The sequence below is a fragment of the Glycine soja genome, chromosome 4 (genome assembly GCF_004193775.1).
Source record: "Glycine soja cultivar W05 chromosome 4, ASM419377v2, whole genome shotgun sequence".
Lineage (NCBI taxonomy): Eukaryota > Viridiplantae > Streptophyta > Magnoliopsida > Fabales > Fabaceae > Glycine > Glycine soja.
Genome location: NC_041005.1, coordinates 46,704,323 through 46,720,648, shown reverse-complemented (window position 1 = coordinate 46,720,648; position 16,326 = coordinate 46,704,323). Strand labels below are relative to the sequence as shown.

The following is a 16,326-nucleotide window of genomic DNA, read 5'->3' as shown; positions in this document are numbered from 1 at the left end:
CTATATGCCTAACCTTTTGTATTGTAATAAAGTGATTATCCATCTGCCATAGTTGAGTTTATTTCGAGTTTAAATATGAGTAGCAATTTTTTTCTCATTAAATTTTAATATAACTATACTTTTAAGACTGGAACTCAAAATCGTAAATAGAACAACTCTCGACCAACTTATTTTGAGTTAATATTTATTTTCTATTTTAATTAGTGTTATTGCCTCCTTAGGTAGCACTGTATATAGGGCTTTGATATTAAGTATTTTTCAATAGAGGGATATTTCTTTTCTCTGTCTCTAAAGAAAAAAAAGAAGATCATCGCGATTGATATATGCCAAAAATATTATAAAAATGTTAACAAATTAAAATGCAGGTGAAAATTGTAACAAACTATCTCTCATGGTCGATCTGTTTATACGACCATTCACATATCTAATTAATATATATATATATATATATATATATATATATATATATATATATTATTCATATATAATTTTTGTGAAAAAAATTTATATTTGATAAAAAATATTCTAAAATTTTAATATTAACGTTAACAATTGCTATATGAGATGATTATTTTTGTAATTTTGTTGATTTATGACTTAAGTTTGGACGAATAATATTATATTTATTTATTTTTAATATTATGTTGTATGTTGTTATGTTTAAATTATTTAAGAACGATTTTTTTATCATAAATATAGTAATTGTTTTAATTAATTTTTTTATTGATATATTATTATTAATTTTATAGATAAGTAAAGTGTGAGTCATAAATGTAAGTATGAATATATAGATTTTCATTAAGTATAAAAATTAAAATTAAAATTATTATTCGAATAGATATAAGGTCTGAATTATTTTCATATATAAATATGAAAAAAAATACTATACAATCGTACCTGTATCCTATCCGTTATCATCCTTACTGCTTTTTTATATGAAAGTCTTGCATGTAGGACAAAGGTTAGGACTTAGGCCAACTTTATAGTTGTTCTATTACCGGCTACTAATTAATCTATGAATTAGTACAAATTAAAGTTGTCCATGGGTTATAGTTGCGAATGGATTCTTTCAAGTGACATCATTATTATACGAGATCCTAACAGTTGTGAATGGAGTAATAAATTATTAGTTAAATTATAATTTTAGTTTCTTTTTTGTTTTTTATTCGTAATTTCAGCCACACTATTCTTTTTCCTGCAGTTTTATTCTCCTGTATTAAAATGTTCTTAATTTTGATTCAGTAGTCAATTGTATATATTTTGTTTGTTTTATTTTGGTTAAATTAAAATTCTAGGCCTAACATATTTATTTAAGATATCATAAAAAAATAATTTAATTAATTAAAATATAAAAAGAATAAATAAGGATATGCAAAATTAAAGATTGAACAAAAATGTAAATTTTGTAAAAAAAAAGAACCAAAATTGTAGAACAAGAATTAGAGGGACCATAATTCTATTAATATAATATGTAGGAATATTCACGGGTTGTCTTGCGGGTTGGATTGAATCAAGTTTGTGTAATTTTATTGATAAATCCAAACCAAATCATGTCATCTTAAAGAATATTAATTGATGAGATGTATTAAAATCAAACATAAAAATCTTTCATGCAGTAAAATAAAATTTAAGTAATAAAATCAAAATAGACTGTATATATTACAAATATAAAAAATATTTAAACCATTTAAAATCATTGAAACCAAAATAAAATTTAACTGAAATTTCATTAACCAAAAATACAATTTCGCCCCCTTTTTTTATAAACCCATTCAATTTTTTCACCTTAGGGATGCCTTCCTGTTACACTTTGCTTGTATTTTTTTTTATTTAGTTTATACAATTTAAAATAAGCATTGTACCGGGGTTAGTGGAGCTCTTATGTGATATTGACAACATGTCCAAGAATTCGTGTAGAACTGACTCAGCTTTTTTCTTATTTTTCCTTGACATGAGGGGCTACAAAGCTTCATAACCAATAACTAATTACCTTTGATTTGCCTTTTTTTTTTAATAAAAAACAATCGAAATTTACTAGGTTTAAAGTTATCTACCTGGGTTTGATATTTAAATAAACTAGGCTTTCTCTCCTTATTCTTTAATTTTTATATACGAATTTCAATATATTATTGGTGGATAAATGACTCAGCCACTCACACTTTAATTTATGTCTCCTGCAGGTGTTTCTAAAGAAGAGTCCTTTTTTGAATTTCCTTTGTAATAGTAGTTTTCTTCACCGCGATTTAGTTTAATTAATTTGAATAAATGTATAGTCTTAATTTGTTGATTGTAAACTTTTTGGAGAAATCAAAATTTGGATGAACAAAGAATGGAAAATCAAATTGCCCAAGCTTTCAGAAAAGAAAGCAAAACCACAACCGGCATATATAGTCAACTTAGATAGAAAGGTTCTTTCCTGTAACAAGAACAGAAAAGATTATTGACACTGTTTTTTTTTTTTTTTGATTAGCAAAAATTTGGTACTTTACTTCACTAAGAAGATGTTGCTGACTTGTACTTGCTTTTGAATAGTTAACTTTTTCCCTCCAATTAATAATCATGTGTTGCATGATCTCCTCCAACCAATACAACAGAAAAGGCAAGTGATGCTTAACGCATAAGAAACTTCGTCATTCTGGTAATTGATAATTTGATATCGCAAACAAATAGTTGATATATATCATTACAACTTTTGATGAGTTATGATTTTTGATGAGTTATGATGATTGCCTGATTGTTTACGATATCAAATAAGGAAAAAAAAATCCAAATATATATCATTTCAACGTTTGATTATATGCTTTGTAGGCAATGGATGTACCTATTAATTAGTCTTTATTCAACTCATTTTTTAATAAATAAATCAAAGAAAAGGGTTTCGTTATGGCGTAATAGTGTATCAATATATCTCAATGCAATAGAAACCTAAGGTAGGACTGCAAAGTTTCGTTATGAAAAATGATTATCAGTTAGGTTTGCATTCATTAACATAGTAGTATTTATTTAACAAGAAAATCTATATTATCAAGTAATATACAAATTGTGAAGAATTTAGCTTCTCTAAACCAAGGAAGAATAAAGTAAAATATTTTAGTTGTTGACGTCAATATTTTAACACATTAACGATATGTTATGCATGTATAATAATATTCAATGTAAATTTTCTTATTACAATTGAGATTATTTAATTTACTTTTAATCCAACGTGCTTATGTAAGGGTTATTTAATATATTTTTCAAAAAAATTTCATATAAAAATTCAATTTAAATTAATGATGATACAAGTTACTCTTTTGAATTGTAATAAAATTAATTGTGATGTAAATTAATATCTTAATTTCATATAATAATTAATTTGATTAATTTTATAAATATTAAATTCTATATAATTATTTCAATTTTAATTAAAAAAGATAATCTATATGATACTAAATACTATTAAAAAAGATAAATTTTTTCTTAATTAATTTAGTTTTAATTTTTAAAAAAAATTTATAATACCATAAAAAATACACATCAAAAACATCATTTTGCTGTGTATTTTGTCAACAAAATGATATTTTTGTTGTGTAATTTTTTTAAGTTTTACTGTGATTTTATTGTGTATTTTGTGAATGAAATTAGGAAGGGGTGAAAAGGGTATGGTGGTGTAAATAGCAAAAGCAGGGTGAGAATTACAATCCCTTGTTTTAATTGTTTGTTCCAAGACTAGCCTCTGTTTATGTTCCTCTTGGACCCAGAGAAGGGTGTATCTCTTGAGTGTTGGCATTGGTGGGCTAATTCTAATACGTTATTGGAATTGGGCCTTGAAAATTATGACGCAGCGTAATGGGCCCTTCTTGATTGGTTTCTTTTTTCTGCCATTTCGGCAGTGTTTAAGGTTCTAGAAAAGGTTTCGGACCAAAGCATAGAGGTTTTAGGTTTTTATAGCGCCAGTTCTTTTCACTTGTGGCATTAGGGTTTTTGTGACGTTTGGTTGAAGACTTTCTCTCTCCATGGATCTTTCAGACCTTAATTCCGCTGAAATGCAGAAGTTCTACTCTGTAAGTTTAATTTCTTCTCTTCTGACTTTTGTTAATAAAAAATAGTGGTGGTTGATTCGTTTCGGTGTAGCCTATCTTTATATGAATTTCCAAATTCCAAAATCTCTGTTTCGGTTCCATTTTACACATCTTCGAACCTCTTGTTAGTGTATTGTGTTTTACGCTGCATATTTCTATGAAAACGTGTATTTCTTTACTGATTTCAGTAAATAACACTGTTTTCTTCATTGACATCAGTGTATGCTTATGCTTGTTTTCTGACTTTAACTTTGGATTTGAGTGGTCATCGTTGTTAGTTATAAATTACATGAAATTTGATTATGTTTATTATAGCTACAAAATTCATATGAATTGTCATCCAAATTGCAAAATGAACAAACATTCTTATATAGATTGTGGAGGCACCTATTAGTTAGGTAATAGGTGATGAAGTTATGACAGTGCTATTTAATCATCCGTTAGTTTTCAGAATTTAAGAAAGTTAAGATGATTAGCTGTTTCAGCCTTGGCGATTTTTTTTCTTGACTGTGGCTTTTGGGAGTTATGCTTGACTATAATTTCAGTTGGTTAAATCCTCGCTTTACCTAAAATCGGATTCTACTTAGAGTTTGAAGAAATCGGAAGATAGATGGAAAATTTTGCATTTATAAGCTACACCTTTCATCTTCTTGTGTTGTGTTTAGTGGTGACAAATGAATCCATTTATCCATTATCCATCCACAATAAATTCATCCAATTCATCCATTACAAAAAAACAAAACAAAACAAATGGATGGATCCAAATTCATCCATTTAATTTTATGGATGGTTAATGATTCATCCGTTAATTTTCAAAATCCAACGGATCTTTTAATCAATACTTAATGGATTAAAATTGATCCAAATTAATAATAAAATAATTTGTGGATAATATTCGACCAACGTCGACTAGGATTTTTTTCGGTCGTAGTTGACTGGGACAATTTTTTGGCAGACATTGGCCTAAATTTTTTGGCCAATAATGTTTTTTGCTTGATATCGGTCAAGATTATCTTTCAGCTGACTTTGATTGAGGTTATTTTTCGATAGACATTGGCTGATGATGTTTTTCAATTGACGTCAATTGATGCTATTTTTCAGACGATGTTAGCTATGGTTTTTTTGGTCGACTTTGGGTAAGACTATTTTTTGGCTGACTTTGGCTGCTGATGTTTTTTCAGCCAACGTTGGTCGATGCTATCGTTCGGGCGATGTTGGTTAGGTTTTTTTGGCTGATTTTGGTCTATGTTATTTTTTGGCCGATGTCGTCCAGAGTTTTTTTTGTCGACTTTGGCTGATGATGTTTTTTAGTCGACGTCAACCAATGCTATTTTTTAGACGATGTCTGCTAGGGTATTATTTAGCCAACTTTGTTTGGGACTATTTTTTGGCCTATGTCGTCCAAAGTTTTTTGGCTAACATCAATTAATGATGTTTTTCAATTGACATCAATCGATGCTATTTTTCGGAAGATGCCGCCTAGGATTCTTTCGATCTTCTTTGGTCAGGGATATTTTTTAGCTGACGTCTTCTAGAGCTTTTTTGGGCTAATGTCGGTTGATGAATTTTTCGATCGACATTGGTCGAGGCTATTTTTGGATGATGCCAGCTAGGGTTTTATTTCGGTAGATGTCTTGCGAGGCCATTTTTTGGCCGACGTTGACTAGGGTTTTTGGTAGACATGGATCATGGTTATTTTTTTGCTGACATTGGTTAGGGTTTTTGGTTGACATCGATCATGTCTATTTTTTGTTGTCATCAACTAGGTTTTTTTTTTTGTTGATGTCGGTTAAGGCTTTTTAATGGCTGACATCAACCAATGTTTTTTTGATCAACGTTAGTTGGAGTTATTTTTTGGTTGAAGTTGACTAAAAAATATCACTGACTGACATCGTCCAAAAAAACCCTATGTCGACCATAAAATTGTCTCATCTGACAATCAATCAAATAAACCCTAGTTGATGTTAGTAAAAAAATAGCCTTGGTCAATCCCGACCAAAAAAAATCCTAGTCAATATCAACCAAAAAATGTTGTGTGCCAAAAATCATCATCAGTCGATGTGGGTAAAAAAGTAGCCTCAGTGGATGTCGACTGCAAAAACCCAGTTGATGCCAGCAAAAAATAATCCCGACCAATGCCGGAAAAAAAAAACCTAGTCGACATCGGCCAAAAACATAGCCTTGGTCTGATGTCGGCCTAAAAATAGCCTTAGCTGACGTCAATAAGAAAATCTTAGTCGATGCCAGCAAAACCAAGTCCTGGCTAATGTCAGCAATAAAACCTAGCTGATGTCGGCCAAAAAATAGTTTTGGCTGTTGTCGACCATAAAACCCTAACTAATGTCCGCCCAAAAACATTAACGACCAACATTAACCAGAAAAACCTAGCCGACCATGACCAAAAAAATATTTATGGCTGACATCAGTGGAAAAATAGCACAAGTCGACATCGGCAAAAAAACTTAGTTGATGTCAAACAAAAAAACATCGATCAACGTTAGATGAAAAATAGTCCCGACCGATGTTGACAAAAAATTAATCTCGATCGAGGTTAGCCAAAACAATTAAGTTTTAAATTTTTATTAAAAATAATTAAGTTTAAATTTTATATTCGTAGATGGATTGAATGGATTTTTTTTATTAAATGGATCAAATTGGATCGGATCCATGAAATATTTTTTAATGGATTATTTTAATCCAATCCATTAGGATATGAATTATTAGGATTTATCCTATCCCTCCATTTACCACCCCTAGTTCTGCTCTGTGTTTAATTTTTATTTTCGCTATTGTTGTATGTATACCTTACAATAATGAAAGTTTTAAACAAATCTGATTTAGTACTTCTATCCTTCCTTCGTTTTTGTGAGGATCATGATGCTTAAGTTTCATTAGTTGGCCACAGTCAGTTTATTATTATTATTATTGTTATTGCTTGGAGGATTATAATGGTACTCCTGTACGTACCACTTATTAGTAGGCAATCCCTTCTCTTAGTTTTTTTTTTCTCCTGCTTTCAGTATAAACAAAATTTTTTCCCTGCACCCCATTGAAGTATAATGCCCTTAATTATGCATCCAAATTGCAGGAAGAACAGCAAAGAGCCATGGTTAATGAAATGGTGGCAAAGCTAACGAGTGAATGCTGGGATAAATGCATCACGGGTACACCTGGGAATAAATTCAGTTCCAGTGAATCTAATTGTCTTTCAAACTGTGCTCACCGTTACTTGGAAATGAGCATGCTTATCATGAAAAGGTTTCAGAGTATGCAATGAAGATCGAGGGATATCAACGCGCTTTGTCAGTTAACAAATGTAATATTGAATTTCTCTTTTGCATGATCATTCATATTGGAATCTTATTATTTGGCAGCTTTTATTTCTTTGGATTAATATATATTTGTTGAGACTGTTGGGTCAAAATATTTAGTTTGCTTTTTGGCGTTCCTGAAATTTAGAGACAAATAATGCTGTGCCTATGGTTATGGCGGATAACGTATAGCTTATGTGACTGAAATCTATAGCTTTTTGCAATTTCAAATTGTCAGTCAAGCAAGCAAAAACAAATAATTTATACTACATGCATATACTTTTAAATTATAGAAAGTTTATATCATGATGAAATTTAAATTAGAAAATCTTGTTAGGCTTCTACAGTAGTTTTGTTGCTTCACAGATAAATGAGGAGTTTGGGTGGTTCCGCAAATGCAGTCATGATATTATTTTTGTTATCAAGCACTGGGTTAAAAGTAGTTCATGAAACCTGTAAAATAGAAAATTAGTGAACTGAAATTGGTGTTTCCTTTTTCCCTTTTCGTGCGAAAGGGGTCAAAGATCCTGATTATGCCGTGTGGCGAACTCTTATTTGGTTTTTCAGTGCAATCGAATTTTATTGATTTTTATGAATCTTCAAAGTGGTGTAGTTTGATCAAAATGGTAAATTCCATAAATGAAACTTCTGAATCGTATACTACAATAATCGAGCAATCAAACACTTTCTCTTCCTACCTCGCAGCCCGCAAAACTTTGCTTCCTACTGCTTGAATAGCAATTTCGTTGTATTCCCTGGATATTAACACTTTGCTTATGAATCTTGACAACATTCGGTTCCATGTAATAGTACTGAAGCATGGGACATGCCCATTGGAGGAACCCAGTGTAGGAACTGGACTGGAACCGGAAGGAAATCGAAAGTGAGGGACCTTTGAATCATCATGGAACAAACTCTTGTTCAAGTCCAACCTTTTTAATAATATTCGATTGTTAAGGCACGCTCCTCCGTTTGGTCAACTTACGCTGGAAATACACAATACCACAAAGACGAGGGAGGCCAAGCGTTTGTGTCCAATACGTTGTTTGGAACAAAGGGCTGTTGATGATTTCATTGGATTGTTTGTTGAGGGTGCTGAAACGTGGTAGCACTTCTGGAGGAAGCCGCAGAAAGATTTCGAACAGAGCATCGTTGCACAGCTCCACTGGTGGCGGTGGAGGAGAGGCACAAGGAGAAGAAGTTTTGAAGAAGGATTGCATGAATTTTAATATCCATTTCCAGCATTTGGAAAATGGCATTCTTTCTCTGCTATTTTGTATTTGTCAATTGGAGGATTCTCTGCTATGAGAAAAAACTTGGACATGAATCTGGAAAATTGTTGAAACCGAGGGTTCTGTCTTTCAATTTCGTGCTTTTTGTATGACCATTTGAGCTTAGTGCGATGTGGAGGTCAAACGTTTGGCAGGGAGACTAATAAGGCATACCTTTTATAATTTGTAGCATGAACATGACCCAAAATGTTATTATAATTTACAGATTATTACGCAAAATCATTAGATATGAAGATTCATATTTTATCTCGGTCAATCAACTTAAAATACATTCAAAATTTTAACCGTTCGATCTTCATTCAACAGTTATAAATAATGCATGGTGGTGTGACTACACTGAATCCATTTTCATGTAGGTGGCAATAGACTATAACCTCTATAGACAAACTTTGTTATCTTTGTAAGTATATATATATATATATATATATATATATATATATATATATATATAAAAACTTTTTTTAATAAATTGAAACAATAAGCTACTTGTTTCGTAGAGATTGATTGAGATTTTTTTTGCTGGATAGAGATTGATTGAAATCATGATTATGTGTGGCTTTCAAATCACACATTTCATTCAATTATTTTTATAAAATCTAATTAACTAATTTATCAAGATTATATAAACTAATTAATTTAGTTAGTAGTATTAAGGTCTACGAGTTTTTGAATTCTAATCACCACTTGTTTCCTTCGTAATTCTACCATCCAAAGAATAAAAATATTTTATTTCTTCTTCATTTTTCTCTTTAATATTTTTCATCATAATTCATCGTATCCAAACAAAGAGTTATGAAATAAGACTTATGTTGCTTACATAATTAAAACATAAAATAAAGTAAACCAAACTAACAAACACAATCAAGTTATGCTATCAATGAAATTCTCAAATAATAAAAGAAAAAAGCAAAAAAAATAAAAAATAAAATAAAATGCACATGTTGAAACTTGGCAGGATCACTTTCCACTACTTCTATTATTCTTCAATTGTACACAACTTCCACTTTCAAAAGAACTATATTATATCACCACATTAACTCCAAAGAATCCAATACCTAACAATCAATCAATGCTACAAGGTCCAGTTAAATCTCATATTTAACCAAAACACATGCATTACCTCCCATTTTTCCACCCAAAATTCTTGTAGTTTTAATTTGAGATGTGACATACAATCATTCACACATTATTTTTTATATTTATCTTTCTCCATCACATCATTTATTACATCTCAAATTTTTTTCTTTCTCTCTTTTAGTTATACAAATAATATTTCTCTTATAATTTACATTTTGAATTTTTCTGACATTAACATTATGGAGTCCCTTCTGTTGAGTTGCCACTAGACTCACTACTACCATCACTGGTGATCCTGTCTTAAACATCAGGACTTATGTCCCATTTTCTTTGCTGCTTCTGTCCCACAACGATAGCCTTAGAAATGAAGCAACTTCTGTTTGCCCCCCTTCTGTGTGAAGCATCCTGCTCAAATCCACAGACATATTATCACCTATTCCACTGCCCTTTCCATGTTCCTCATCATTGGTAAACTCATCTGCATAATCACTTTCCTCCTCCTCTTCCTCAAATTCATTGTACACTCGGGTGGTCCCTAGTTAAAGGTCTCCTGCTGTTTTTCTCATCATAGGGCTCAGGGATTTAACAACTCTTCTTCTAGATGAATCTGATGGTTCCTTTGGAATTGGAATCTTGGACCTGACGTTGTTCTTGGATGGAGGAATGCAGGAGCAAAATATTTCTCTGAAGTTTGCAGCTACTCCTTTGTTATAAGGGTTGGATTGTTGATCATACCGGTATCTAAAATTTTCATAAGTAGACTGCATATGAAACAAAAGGAACAGTCATTAAGTGTGTAAGAAAACTGTACTAGAAATGCACATTAGTTTTTCATAGATAAAGCATGCAAACCATTACATATATTATGTTTGAGAAATGCTAGCAATTCATTTTTTATCACACTCTTTGTTATTGGCTGAAATTTGTTGAAAAATATTAATTTTGTGGGTCTCACATCTTATTTAACGAGTTTCACTTATCATTTTGTAGTTTCTAATAAGTTTTAACCAATTGTAAAGAGTATGTTATAAGGAGTGTGATAGAGAGTGTGTTACTAGCACTCTTCATTATATTAAGGTTTCCAAATGTGGAACGCAGGAGGTGATCAGAATTATTCGGAAACAACCAGAAAAAAAGTAAAAACTAAAAGGGGTTGTTAGTTAAATGATGTCCGAACCTGGTTTTTGCTAATTAGATATGTGTGGAAAACAGTGAGGCCACCAACAAACCAGACAGAAATGAAGGAGTATATTATTAGTGCAATGGAAGCAGGAGTTTTGATCATTGCTTTCCAAATTGATATCTCCTCTGAGTCCATGATTCTCTTAATGTAGACCCAGCAAAAGCCATGAACATATAAACAAAGAAGGGTTGCAGAGAAAACAAACATGTAGTAGAATCTGTAATTTCTCTGCCACCATACATAAAAGCAAAGAAGCAAAAAATAATTCTGAATTAGCAACTTCTTGATCATATCGACTACAAATATAATTGTGTATTATTAACTATACATGTATGAAATCAGACAATACCAGCTTACATGTAAAGAACACTCCATTGCTAATTTTTTACAAACTAGAAGAAAAGTGTATTCAGGAATATGATACAAAGCAATAGTAAGAATTTAAATAGAAACACAAAACTTAGAGGGAGCTGAAGCTATGATGATTCTACAATCTATGAGCCGTTTCTATCCCTAGTTCGGTAGCAATTTCTGTTGTTTGTAAATCACATGTAGTTTTAAGAACTACTTGATGCTTTCCATCAACGTACTACAATATTCTCGGCTTTCTGCCTCCAAGTACTAAAGACATCTCTACAAGTAGTATATTCATTTAATTGCATACCCCTTTTCAATAGCAATTTTGAATCTATTCATATCTATTTTTATGCAATAGTTGCAATGAAAAACAGAAACACAGACCAAAGAATGAACATTATAGATAAAATGAACATTAAAAGGAAAAAACACAAGAATTGTTCTTCTAGATCATAATATAATGATAGAAAAAGACTGTGAGATTGGGATATGTAAACATTAGTCCCTTACCAATCCAATGCAATGACCAACCCAAGGGCAGTGAAGATCAAATCGCTCCACGCAGTTATCACATACTGAACAATGAGAACAACGGGGAGATCTATACAGCATGCAGGTGTCAATATTTTATCTTCACAGATACTTCATTGACAACTACTTCCTTTGCTCGCGGCAAATGTGGCCGTAGGGTTTGTTCATTGTTGACATTGGCACCCCCTTCATATTCATTCAGAATTGGAGGATTAGCATTACGGGGCACTATGCCAGGATCTCTTCCTGAGGTCACTAGAAGGGTGATCAGAACCTGGGAATACGTTTTTAAGACTTTAGGAGTACAGGGGTGAATGAAAAAGATTAGAATAATTGTATTCAAAATGTAATCTACATCAAAATCAGAAGCATTGCACTAGATTAGAATACTGTGTAAAATTATGTACCAGAGTTGCAAACAAGGAACTATATTGGTGCAACTGCTTAATCATTTTTTTCTCTAAAAGCCAATTCTATAGAATTCACTAAATAGACACCACAAATTATCTCTTATTTTAATTCTCTTTTTTAATTTGGTTTTGATCCATAACCCTATTCCTTCACTATACATGGCAAACTACATAAAAAGTAATATTTTCACTATTCATGCTAATAAATAAATCAAATCCGAATTACATTACATGTTTTAATAAAAGCAGAGTCTCATTAGAGTAGTTCCACAATCTTGTTCCAGAGAGTAATGAGAATGACTGTACAATTTTGGACCATCTTTTATGACATGCAACGATTTCTTCTACAATATAATATTATTGCTTAAATGAAATGTTAGGTCGACCATGTATGAAATGGTTGCTCAGCTGAAAAAAATAAGTTATGTAATCCTCTTTGTTAAGACTTCCCACGTTAATTAAAAATATGGTCAAAAGACTTCTTAAAGGACTTGGGTAATTCTTCTTCTTTGAACTAGTTTTTAAGAATGGGTTAAGCCAACCAGCTAGGTTCGTTTTTAATATAGTAATTTATCCATCTATTTTTAATGTTGGGCTATTTGCAAATGTCTATTCCGAAAGCACCAAAATATCCGATCTTGGACATAAGGGGGATGTATAAAGATATCTCACCTTGGTTAGGATTACGGGTAGAATGCTCTTAAAAAGATTTAGGCCATCTTATGTTACCCTTAGTTGTTTTCTAGTATTTCTTTTTTCTTTTTTATGCGTATGATTGGAAGGAGTAAAATATTATCTTAAATATTATTAAGACTGATATTTTTTATGAGATTCGAAGAGACTTAAAGTTAAAGGTGGTTTTTTTTTCTTCTAATAAGATTTTTTTTTATATACAAAATTCAAATTCTTGACTCCTTCCTTGATTCAAGTCTATTATTATTTGGACCATAGAACATTATATTAAAATTATTAAGAATAATTTCTTTCAAAAGATCTAAAGACACTTAAAGGTAAACTATTCAAGTCTATTATTATTCTTGAACCCTTCACTACTTGCTTAATTAAGGGACTCCAACCCATCACCACCTGGTATAGGGGTGTTTAAAAAAAACTAGTTTTGAAAAAAATAACCATAACTAACAATAACTAGTTATATAAAAAAGTAATTATAAAATCATAATCAATTTTATAAAAATAATTATTTTAAATAATTTTTTTTATTTAAAAAATAATTGTAATTATGAAACTTTAACTAGTTTTATAAAAATAGTCATTTCAAATAACTTAATTTTATTCATCCATAATTATAACTAGTTATAACTAGTTGTATTAAATCGATCTTTAAAAATAATAATCAATTATATCAAATTATAATTAGTTATATAAAATTAGATATGGTTATAGTTATAATTATTATAACCATTTATAATCTAGTTATTTATTAATTATGGTTATTTAAATAATCAAACCATGAGCATCCCAACTTATCCAACCACTTGGATTTTCTACTGCCCTTTTAAGTTGGTATAACTTTATTCAACTATGATTATATCAGAACCCAACAGGTTTTGCTTCACTTCAAATTGGCTCCCTCCTCCGGCCTCCCATTCCTTTTCCTTCCAATTCCCACCCTCCTTCCGTCTACCTCACAAATAAATACCAAATTCTGTCAGCAATTGGTATTTATATGACAGGGCAGCAGTATAATTTTAATATAAGAAATTCACAAAGTTTATAAAATCATTTAGGACTCTTAGCATAATCCAGATATACAACAACAACGCCTTATCCCACTAGGTGGGGTCGGCTACATGGATCAACTTCCGCCATAATGTTCTATCACGTACCATACTTCTATCCAGATATAATGCCTATAAATATTATTTATATAGAGAAAATATGGAAGCTGTCAATGTCAGAACCATACGTGATAACAATTGGAATTCAACGCTGCAATTCCAATATAAAATTAAGCAATGATTAGTTCATTAGGCCTCTTCAGCCATTCTCTTGTATAAAATATTTGAAATAGCTATAAATGACAATGTCCAATGATGACAAGTTAATCGACAAGGTTAGAACAAAAATTCTCATGATGGCAAGCACTACAATAATCCGATGCAGGCTTTGTAAAATATACAGTGTGATAGTGGTAATGTAAACATAGTACTAATGGATGAAGATGGCAAAATGAGTCTTTCTGGATGGTTTCAAGCCTATTTCTAAATGTCAAGTCATCCAAGATTCGTTGTAGGATTTTCAAGAGAGAAGCTATTTCTAAATGTGAAAGTCTTGAAGTTCTGCTTCTGTATTTTGTAGGTTAAAGTTTAGGTAGGCCTATGAGGTCTAAGTCTAAAAACAGTTACCAAAAATTGTGAAATTGTGCAAGGTTTTCCCTTCAACAATTTGCATCTCGAAGCAAGACATGTAGCAATAGCGCTTCACATGTAAAACCAGAAACATTATGATTCTGCAAAACTTAAATGGAAAAGCTAGGCCATGGAAAACCTCTTCTATTAGGGGACAAGAACAATTAATGAGTGGGCATATTAAACAAATCACGGTTACAGAATAGAAGGACTTACAAACACTGTGAAGAATAACAACGATCAATATTGAATATCCCCAGTGATGAGGAAAATCATCCAACAAATTCCTCGCCACAAAAGCAGAGAAAACAGCAACAGGGGCAACGATAAGAAATATTGTCAAAAATATAGATTTCCCATCAGGTCCAAATATAAGCCTCCCCCTAAGACAAAATTCCTGAAAAAAAATTCAGCAGCCACAAAAATTCAAGACACAAATAATAACACTTAACTGCATTCAAACAGTACAAAAGCTTATCTTTGAATATAATAGATAAGTAAGTTTTAAGATGTGAGTTTTCTAGTTATGAGACCCTCAAAAGTAAATATCTAAATTATCAACACACCAAGGGAAACTTGACAATCAATAATACCCTTTAGTTTATTACTAAAACATGGTCTAATAGAATAAGAATCCAGGCACAAGCACACACATAAATCAATTCAGAATTGAATTTGTACACAGGTAGAAGAAACTTAAAAAGGGTAATTGAGCTTAAAACTGGTGGTGGAATAGAAACAGTGATAGAATATCACGTAAACTTACATTATTGCCTTTCCAAGCACAGTAAGTTCTGACCAGAGGAGTATCTCCGGCAACCGCCGCAGTTGGAGTTCGCCGGCACCAGAGGCTGCACTGCAAGCATTGGTTTTGAGATTTGCATGTGAATGATTGAATGAATAATCACGATTATTACTATGTTAATTCAAAGAACAAGATAAAAGTCTACCTTTTGATTTAGGATGATACATAAGTTATTATAAATTTGATATTATATTTTATTTTCGCCTATAAAAAAAAGGAAAGGTCAAAGTCGGTTTTTTTGTGTGTCATCTTTATTTTATTTAATTTGGAAAAAAATGTGATTTATTGCAACTGCCAAAAGGAACAGTTGTGTTAGTTGGGTTGGATAGGTTAATTAGTTGACTTTCTTGAAACAATGTGGCTTACTTGTTAGATTGCGAACCCACCAATAATTTGGCAGATCCACCGTCCTTGTTGAACCGCCAGTCAATTAATACTACAAAACACAAAACTCTACTCATTTCAAAACAAATTAGCAAATGGTTAAGAATTGTTTAATCGTGGCGTAGTAAAATAATAGCAGTAATAATTAAATATATTATAAATCATATCTTTATAACATTAAAAATAAAAATTAAATTATTGTTTTATTGATTCTTCACATTCAAAATATATACAAATGTCTAAATGAAATATATTATAATACTTAGATCTAAGTTTTATTAATGTAGTACATATAATAATATCAAAGTTTACATCTAAATAAATAAAAAAAACAATGTCCTATTAAGAGCATGTAGTGAGTTTTTTTTTTCTCTAATTTTTATAAGTTTTACTTGTTTTTGACTCATTTTTTTAGTTTTTTTTTACCATTTTTCTCTTTCTCAAGTGGTTTATTCAAACTAAATTCTAGATTGGTTCACAAAATTCTCGGTCCAACCAACTGGTTTGGTTCGATTTTTAAATCATAGGGTTTTAGCTTTTCGTTAT

At 31.0% G+C, this 16,326-nt stretch overlaps 2 protein-coding genes and 1 pseudogene across 2 annotated transcripts; 1 reads left to right on the top strand and 2 right to left on the bottom strand.

Moving 5' to 3' along the window:
* The first annotated feature begins 3,833 nt into the window (after positions 1 to 3,833).
* Positions 3,834 to 7,596, top strand: LOC114409968 (mitochondrial import inner membrane translocase subunit TIM8-like). The gene is made up of 2 exons (XM_028373664.1): positions 3,834 to 4,043; positions 7,150 to 7,596. Exons 1-2 carry the CDS (start codon positions 3,996 to 3,998, stop codon positions 7,336 to 7,338), a joined length of 237 nt encoding a protein of 78 aa, XP_028229465.1. The 5' UTR covers positions 3,834 to 3,995; the 3' UTR covers positions 7,339 to 7,596.
* Positions 7,597 to 9,916: 2,320 nt separating this feature from the next.
* LOC114410887 lies at positions 9,917 to 12,264 on the bottom strand (annotated as a pseudogene).
* A 1,386-nt stretch (positions 12,265 to 13,650) lies between these two features.
* LOC114409967 (probable protein S-acyltransferase 5) lies at positions 13,651 to 15,483 on the bottom strand (the record flags this gene model as incomplete). The annotated part of the gene is made up of 3 exons (XM_028373663.1): positions 13,651 to 13,863; positions 14,808 to 14,988; positions 15,358 to 15,483. Coding segments are annotated over 3 exons (375 nt in total), but the record flags the coding sequence as incomplete, so codon positions are not given.
* Between the last annotated feature and the right edge of the window lie 843 nt (positions 15,484 to 16,326).